We start from the raw sequence: 9,114 nt of genomic DNA, 5'->3' as shown, positions 1-9,114 counted from the left end.
TTTCGTAAGTAGAGTTGACTTTTCGAAAGAAAAAGAAAAATTATTATCTCAAGGTTACAAATATTAGGTGCATAACTTGAATTTCGCTAATTTCTAGCAAATTTTTGCGGAAACTTTCGTCTACGTTTGAAAATGTAAAATAGCAAATTAAAGTTGTGAAATTTCGTCCAACTTTGTCGATGACCTTTGCAATTAAGCTAGGAAATCGTTATATCGAATTCTCATAGAATCACGTAGTCTTCAAAGCGTTCATGTCAATAACAAATAATTATTTACATAAAATTAGCATAGATACGAATTTACTACACAAACAATACTTCACTGTGTAACAATACCTATACATACATTAACATAATATGGTGTGTACACACCCATGTCAGCGGGTCGCTAATAAATGTCTCAAATTGTTAAATTTTAATAATTTTGGAAAAATATAAATGCCCGATGGTTGATATGTAATGACGTCGGCGGGGCATGTTCATGCTTTAGGAAACTTTATGGGTACTATTTAACATGCGAGTGAATTTTTACATTATTCAATTATATCAGTCGTTGTCATCATGTCGATATACATACTATAGTGATAATTCGTCGATAACGCTTTGAATATTGCATTTCTGGCTCGCCTTACGAGAAAACACAGAAAAAGAATCTTTCAAAGCTTACGATGAAATATGACCAATCTAGTATATTGCAGATATTATTACACGTACGTCCAAATAGGATTACGTACGATTAAAATGCACAACGATTATCAGGCTGATAATTGTGAGATACGATGAATAATAATAAAATTTTAATGAAACAAAATAAAGCAATACAAAAAACCACGCTCTTCTCCACTCAACAGTGAGATCAAGTATTTGTTGGCATTTTTTTCATTTTAGATACAAATATTTATAAAAAGTATTCAAATTATACAAACATATGTACGTATGTACGTATCTGCTACATAGCTTAATACAATACGAATCAGTCATAATGTGTATATAGGTACGTATGGGGGTATCCAAAAAAAGGGGGAGGGGAACAAATTGAAATTACGCAAATTTACAAATCTTCCAAGTTAAAAATGCTCACATTTTTACGAAACAATACATTGTTTCAATCAAATGCACCCCACCCACATTTCATATTGAAAGAACATACATCATACACGTTATATAATTTAAACATTCGGCTATCTCTAATCTTATCAATGACAAGAGATAAAAAAAAAAAGAATATAAAAACAAATAGTCAGTCAGTAATTAAAAAAACTATCTCGAATCTGTAGAGAATTCTGTGGTTCGCTCACACGCTCACAGCGCCGAATACCCCAATTATTGACACAAGTAAATACTGTCGATTTGGAGGGCTCTGTAAATTTGTGCAAAAACGCTCGGTATAAAAATAAATTTTCGAAATTGTTGTATCACAATGGTTGCACCGTACTGAATTTGTTTCTCCACTTCTTTTTCCCCTTTTTCCACTCATCCTTTTTTTCTCACCATGAACCTGAGATAAATCCCAGTTGCGCGCACCTGATCTCTACCCTCTAAGCTCAGCGCTTACGAACACGGATGTATACAATATGTTGTAATTTTTATTAATATATCCATAAAAATATTTGTTGCTTTATATAAAACTTATGATTAGCAGTAGGTATTATATGTAGATTAGAATTACAGTTGTCCAGCTTTGTGCAATAATCGATTCACTGAGCCTTTTGTGCAAGGTGGGCAACGTGAGCCATGCGCTCAGTAACCGGCCCGCCGTGACCATTCGAAATATGTTTTTTTGTAGAAATGTCCGAGGCTGCAGCTGCAGCGGCAGCAGTGGTAATCTTCTGATGCCGCATTAGCCCCAACAATTTCGGCAAAAGAATTAGAACTGCCAGTGCCGAAATGTGCGGGGCAAGGTACATGTGTCTGTGTAGAAAAAATCAATGAACAAGTGAACAGATGAACAATTTCCATAGAACGATACCGTGAGAAATTGAGCATATGGGAGGGTCCACTCAACTTACAGATACAGTCTAATACTGGGGTAGAACTCGAGTAGAATGAAGCTGAAGGTGACGTAAGCCATGAAAACTCGAGTTGTGACGAAAGTAAGCGTATCGTAAAACAGCTTGGAAGCATTCGATCCGAGGAAGTATGGTCGAACGTGACGCCGTATCTGGGTAAGAATTCGAATAATCAACGAAATGTGAATAGCAATTAATAACCTGCTAATATTTTCATACAATCCACACTTTTAAACTTACAATTATTTACCGTTACATTACAAAGTATACCTACATAAATATCCAAATTCTGCATGTAATACAGCTTAAAGAAACTTCACTGAACAAGAAAATACCGAAATTTTCATCGAAAAATTTTAAAACGCTGCCATTTCGCACGCATTACGGGCAAAAGAAATTCTGCGAAAATTAGGCTACGTAGAGACCATCTGTAACTCTTCTACAATTGTAATGGTTATACGCTTTTAATGAATTCGAATACCCACCCTGTTGATTTAGTAAATGGTGGGAGCTTAAATATTTCCTTAACTGGTCATAATAAGGCTGGAAAACTTTTCTCTTTTTTGTGACTTACGGATCGCGCTGCGAAGGTGAATAACGCCCCTCCAGCGAAAGTGAGGTAGTAGCCAGGATAAAAACCGTGCCATAGAGCGGACAATGCGTAGGTGAGGATGGTGCTGTGTGTTTTGATCCTTTCGTAAACGATCATGCGTAGCCACCGATTGGTACCCTTGTTCCACTGCTCTATGCTGTCCCTCAGGCTAAGCGCGGTCTGTTTACACGTTGTTGAGAAAATGTGTACTTTTTGAATACAATGTAAAACATAAGGTTGGGGATAAAAACTTTATCAAAATGAACGAAGGATAAAATGAAAATGTCTGGTGTACGAACTTCGAACTTAAGTACGTTGACGTTCGAAATCAGGTCCCAGCGCGCGGTGCCGTCGACATTGTAACCATTGAAGCCGAGGCCCGAATTGTTGCATATGGCGTCAGCAAAGAGCCACGCGTGATAGTACTTGAAGCGAACAAGCATCGTGGACACCATGAGAAAGCCCACCTTGTAACCGAGGGTCGTATTCTCAATAAAGTCATCCTCTGGAGAGAAAAGAAGTTTTTTTTTTGACGAGATTTATCAACAAACGACACGCATAAGAAACGCGGTGACATAGAAATTGACCGTGCCAACCTTTGATTTTTTGTATCGGAAACGATGGTATGAAAGAGACAAATATTACAGCACAAATACAGCTGGCGAGAACCTTCTTTACCACAACTAAACGTGGCGAAGGTTCCAAGACGATCTCGTTACTGTTCAAATTCTTGTCCGTGTAGCCCTGAGAAAGAAAAAAAAATGTAAAATTAGAAAGAGTGACTATTGGACGGAAATTTCGTTGCGAAAACAAGTATGTAGAATCCGAAAGAATCAATTTCTCACTGCTAATGTTTTTGAGCCATAAATGTTGTGACCTCCGATAAAATCAATATAGTCGCGGTAGAAAATCACCGGACCAGCCATCAACGCTTGAAAGTGTAATGCGTAAGCGAAATACTCAAGGGCCGTCGGCATTTTTCTGAAAACACAAAAATACACATTGTATTTGAATTGGATTTCCGTAAAATTGAAGGAGGGATTCAGAGTTTGTAGTATAGTTAACCAGATTGTCTGGACAAGGACCGTGTCAGAGACAATGACTCGTATGGTACAGTCATCGCAATACACGTAGACTTTGCCAGAGAATGAAAGTAAAATTAGAAATACAATGAATAGCATTCGGTTTGCATAGCACAAATTACTTCTCGATTCTCGTCGGTTTACACAATGTATTTAGAGCTAAAGGTATTTCATTTCCCGCGATTTATTCATGTTTTCTTACCACATGGTCTCATGTTTATCTTCGTCTTCTCCGGTTACTGTTATTATACACGGTACGTGATTCTCATTCACAATTTCTGTCCTGCCGACTGCAGAAATCGAGGAGGTGCTTGTATGTAACCAAATTTAATCGAAACAAGTTCAAGGAAAGGGGTCAGGCTCGTGTCGACATTCATGAATCATGAATTAGGAGCGTTGCACGTATGAACACGTCTATTATACACATATAACCGACGCATACGACTTTGAAGTCTGCGAAAAAACTGTAGACAATGCGTTTAAATCGAGCAACGCTGTTACAATTTCGTAATAATTAATTCAGAATAAAACAGGCATTGTTCCGGTTTAATTAGAATATTCAATTATTGGTCGGATAGGATAAAAAATAAAATGAATATACATACAACAATACAGATGATAATGATGTACTGAATGAAAAGCAATACATTTCCATGACTCGTCTAACAGTGCCCCTACCTTTGCTACCCGACCAGCTGGCATGCATTCACATTCCATGCGCTGCATGTAGGTATAACATAGATATAATCTATGGGTACAAGGTAGGCATACATAAGACGACAACTTGTTACTAACAGCTGGGTGAGTGGGACAACGAGTAAATAACCGCTTGCCAACGTATACGTGTACTCGATAATTTTCGCAACTCACTTGACGGCGTGATATCGCTGCGAGGGAGTGAGTTCCTCTTCCTTGCGTGTCATTCCGTCGTGGACGCTGTAGGCAAGGCTCGTTACCTTTTGTGTTATCACCATCAGCGGACCTGTCACGCAATTGCATTATAAGTCGCATTAGGTACACACGCCACTTTCAATACATTAAATAGTGATATTTGCCAAGCTGCGCGGACGGGTGTGTGCAATATATGCGATCCGTTAATTGGTCCGATGCGCAGGATGCGTGGCCAACAAGGATCTGATCCTATAATTTACCGGAGCATCGCTCGTGCCGACTGAGTGTGTATTGCGTGAACGCTTTATGCGTATAACAACATACCTGTTATGTCTAGGGTGTAAGAACCGTAGTCGTATACTTGGCGGTGAAAATGTATGCAGGAGAGATAAAGAAGTGCGACGAAAAGGACAGCCCTGTAATCAAGAAATAATCATTTTTCCTCAACCTCTCAAATTTCAGTGCCGAGTGAAATTGTTCAAATCGCGAATGGATCTGTAAAAATATTTTCATAAAACTTGCAAACTATGGATAAATTTTAAGCCCATCCATTTTCTGATTTCGTTCAATACACTCCGTGATTACTTTACATCTTTGTGCGACTAATTTTTTACATTCCGAGTTCTCGCGTTCGCTGCATTTTCCTGCACATTTTCGTATCTTTGTCTAACATTTCTTGCACTGCGCGAAACCAAATTTTACCAGAAATTATGAGGCAATTTACGAGACCTTATTATCAACTTAGTACATGCAACTTATTTTAACGCTTACAGTTATTATGGTAAATTGGTACACCTGCATAATTCACATAAGGTTCTTTTATATATTCTAGATGCATAAAATATTAACCTTTGCACACTGCGAGGATTATGAGTCCGCATGACGACGTAGCAGAGAGCCGGAAGTCCCGCCAAATGCACCGCATGCCTGAAAGTGATTTATGTTTTTTCGTTAAACATGATTTTTTAATCCCTCGTCATTATCAGTACATACATATCTTATCATTTGTACGTTTTCAGTTGTTTGTTTTATCAAAATTCAATCCATCAACGTGAACGGATAAGTATCAATTACTTGAGGTTTTATATAAACAATGCACAACGAAGTTCATGGACCGGTAAATCCAAAGAACGATCAGCCCAAGTCTTTAATGAATAATGTGAAACTCTGTGAATTCTCAAAGATTCTCTATCCTTGGAGTATACTTACAGTAATTTATTCGAGACAGAAAAACAGACTGCAAGGAACATGAATGAAGGAATGAATGAGACAGAGGAAGCAAGAAAGCAAGAAAAAAATGAAAAAAAAAAAGAAATGGTTTTAAATGCCAACCAGAGACGGTGTTAATTGGCTTACTTGCCGAAACTGAAGTAACCAAAGAAGAGGCCGAGAACCAAGCCGAAGGCATGCCTTGTGGCGGGACTAACGGCTCGTGGGCTCAGCGAAGACCTCAACAAGGCAGCTAGTCCCAGTGCTGAGAATTGCGTCACCAGGAAGTTCATCTACGTTGTTATAACAGAAACAGAACAGTTGAAAACACATGCGGCGCAATAATGGAGAAAAAAAAAAACGGCGTAAATTATTATTAGATGGCACTTCCGTGCAGTTCAGGTTGTATGGTATAAGATATAGTTTATAATCACTGATATCAACGAAGGGGTAACACTGAAAATTGCACAATTCAAGTATGTGGAGTTCCAGGCACGTTTGACATAATACCGTGAATGTAAATTTTTAAGGCTCGGCTATATCATATAGAGGTAGTAAAATTTTTGGTAATATACATCGCTGCTCACAGCTGATTAATTTAACATGCCGTGTTTTTGCAGTATCACACGCTATCCTTCTACTTATAATGTATAATACATTGTACATTAATTATAACGTATCACAGAGCGTGTGAATAACCTTAGATTGCACGTAAAACGAGCAGCATAAGGATTATGAGTACAAGACAAACGCCTACTGCAGAATAGCTCTGACTGCAGAGATCGGGAATCGTTCGCGAATAAACGCAACGGTAAGCTGAAGGCAGAGTTTATCATCGCTTCGGGGTTTGTACCGTGTATATAGTATACAAATGCAAAGATGCTGCAAAAATAAAAGAAAAATTCAAAATCTGAGTACAGTAAGAACAGCGGAGACACACATAACGATACATTATCGATCATACTGTTTTCAACACAATTTTATCGTTATTAACAATATTTTGTTGGTCCAAGTATATGGCGGGAGCTGCGCTTAATACTGTGATGTATATAAATGTGCGAGATGGTTATGGAAATGCGCGGTTCGTCCTACATGGATATCTGCAGTCTTGAAGCAACCTAATGGATTGCTAATACAGACGTGTGTAGAATGCATAACGACATACTTGTGATGCAGCACGGATATATGCATAAGTGTTCTCTACATAGATCTCTGCACAATGGCCTGCGACAATTGTTAATTCATTCCCGACGACTATTATCAGCAGCTAGGTGGTTCATCATTTTATTGTTCTTGTACACGTATCTTAGATTAACCTGATGTCAGCCGGCCAGCTACGTGTTACGTTAGGGTGCTACAAAAAAAAATTCTTTGCGATTTTCCAAAGTAATATCCCATAAAAAATTTCTATGGGTTGACGGAAAGATTCTGGAAAAAGATGAGCTTTTGATTTTTCACTTTTTTTTTATATAGTTTTGAATTTATGAAGAGTAGTGGACAAAATATTTCTTTCATTCGTTAAATCCTAAAAAAAATATCAATTTACATAGTAGAAAAGACTCAGACTTTTAAAATTAAATCTCCAGTTGATGTTCGAGAAGCGTATATGACGATTTTTTTCTATTAATTCAATCTTATAAAATAGTTATAATTTAGTACGAATTTTTAATTTAGGAAAACAAAATTACCGTTCAATACGTCGTTATGTTGCGGATCGTGATCTTTGGGTAGAATATAAATTTCAGGAAAGGAATAGTACCTAATTGAAGTGCTACAACGTGTTTCATACTGAATTCAAAATGAATTTTAAAACAATGTGAAAAACAATGCAACATCATGTAAGGAGGACCTTCGACAACACGTTGAACACTCTCATCTTTGTCCAGGATCTTTCTTTCAAGCCAAACAAACTTTTTAAAGGCTGTCAATTTATATTGCAAATTTTTTTACTCTAAAACACCCTTATATGTTACTTCTATAAGGTACGTACATAAGGGAGAAAAAAGGAAAAGAACAGCACCGAAAAAGTGATGGCTTGTTCAGCTTGTTAGTACATTTTCTTTCTCTCCTTCAACACTTATTTCGGGAAGTTTCTTTTTAACCATGCGTCCATGCGAGTCGACGTCGTTTCGACGCTTGTGCTTGATAGTATCGGAAGCAAAAACAGAAAAAATGCAGCTGATGTTTGACTAATTTTAATTTCAATTCTAGGATCGGATATGCAACCGTTTGCACATATGTTTGGAATAGGTTCTATAACTAAACATGAGCAAAATTGAAAGACTACAATTTGGGAGAGACCGACGATGTGCCAACGCAGGCAGAAATTGCGCGGGAAAAAACGAAGCAAATACCGCATAGCATGTAGTAACGCAGTTCATGAATTCACGCCATTCATTGAAATCGAACACCTGTTGGTTACCCTGCGTTCTTCGGCTGCTACGGCGTCTGAGGAGGCGCAAACACAAGCAAACAAACAAACAAACAAACACACACACACACACAGGCGCGCGCGTGCGCGCGCGGGCTCATGCACGCTTGATTTCGTTCTTATACGCGTACTTTATTACACCTGTAGCTTTTCGAGCTGCTTCTTCCTAAACCGTGTTTTCTGTGACCTTTCTTGCTGCATGAAATTCGTAAATTTTGATGCGAATTTTCCAGCGGCGCACAAGTGCGCATTGCCCTTTTCTACATAAGTATTTTTCATCCTTCTTAAATTTGCTGCATTTCATTAAAACATTTCTTCAATAAATACTTTACAGTACTTTCTAACTCGACGAAACGTTCCTTTCTCTCTCTGGTTTTTTGCTTTGTTTTTTTTTTTTTTTCTTCTATTTTTCCTTTTTTCCTTAACTGTACGCGAGCAAGACATTTTAATCGCGCTTATAAGAATGTGCGCAATTCAGGTGGCCAGGTTTCTCCCGTACGCATTTAATACGCATGACGATAATTCATACATTTCAACATCTGGAACAGCAATAACAATAGCAAAATACTATCAATAATATAAAATAAAAGCAGCAGTGGCATTCAATTGAAATATCAAAACACAACCATAAAAGTATGAGCCTTGAACGATCTCCATGTAATATCAGCGGTAGCATCGTGCATTACAATATGTATAGTCTACGGGCTATAACGGTGGATATGACGCCGCTCTCTGCATAGATCAGAGATCAGATACGTTTTCGATTCAACGTGTACGAGCAATGATGAAAGCGATTATAAATATTGCATGATATCATTGCCGCTGATACATATATTTAGGTATAGTATAGACGTAGTGCAAGAGGGCGTGTGCCTGTATCGTTTGATTAATAAAACACTCA

The 9,114-nt window shown here is 37.8% G+C and overlaps 2 protein-coding genes across 3 annotated transcripts in view; both read right to left on the bottom strand.

Annotated features, from left to right (window-relative positions):
* Positions 1-766: 766 nt before the first annotated feature.
* The window catches only part of LOC107218748 (protein phtf), a 19,227-nt gene continuing 10,879 nt past the window's right edge, over positions 767-9,114 (bottom strand). The window contains exons 17-18 of the mRNA XM_046737272.1: positions 1,524-1,530; positions 767-837 (exon numbers count right to left, since the gene is read on the bottom strand). The gene's annotated coding sequence lies outside the window, so the exon portion shown is untranslated. The remainder of the gene's footprint in view (positions 838-1,523; positions 1,531-9,114) is intronic.
* The window catches only part of LOC107218745 (lysophospholipid acyltransferase 6), a 9,142-nt gene continuing 794 nt past the window's right edge, over positions 767-9,114 (bottom strand). The window contains exons 2-11 of one of the 2 annotated variants that reach the window (XM_015656727.2): positions 5,930-6,075; positions 5,423-5,500; positions 4,898-4,989; positions 4,553-4,664; positions 3,446-3,581; positions 3,197-3,344; positions 2,900-3,105; positions 2,583-2,780; positions 2,009-2,160; positions 767-1,910 (exon numbers count right to left, since the gene is read on the bottom strand). In XM_015656727.2, the coding sequence (XP_015512213.1) occupies positions 1,697-1,910; positions 2,009-2,160; positions 2,583-2,780; positions 2,900-3,105; positions 3,197-3,344; positions 3,446-3,581; positions 4,553-4,664; positions 4,898-4,989; positions 5,423-5,500; positions 5,930-6,075 (1,482 nt within the window). In that variant the 3' untranslated portion in view covers positions 767-1,696. The remainder of the gene's footprint in view (positions 1,911-2,008; positions 2,161-2,582; positions 2,781-2,899; positions 3,106-3,196; positions 3,345-3,445; positions 3,582-4,552; positions 4,665-4,897; positions 4,990-5,422; positions 5,501-5,929; positions 6,076-9,114) is intronic. The other variant, XM_046737276.1, reaches the window with a different exon arrangement.

Source organism: Neodiprion lecontei, chromosome 4, assembly GCF_021901455.1.
Source record: "Neodiprion lecontei isolate iyNeoLeco1 chromosome 4, iyNeoLeco1.1, whole genome shotgun sequence".
In the NCBI taxonomy this organism is placed as follows: domain Eukaryota; kingdom Metazoa; phylum Arthropoda; class Insecta; order Hymenoptera; family Diprionidae; genus Neodiprion; species Neodiprion lecontei.
This window is presented reverse-complemented; position numbering and strand designations above follow the sequence as displayed.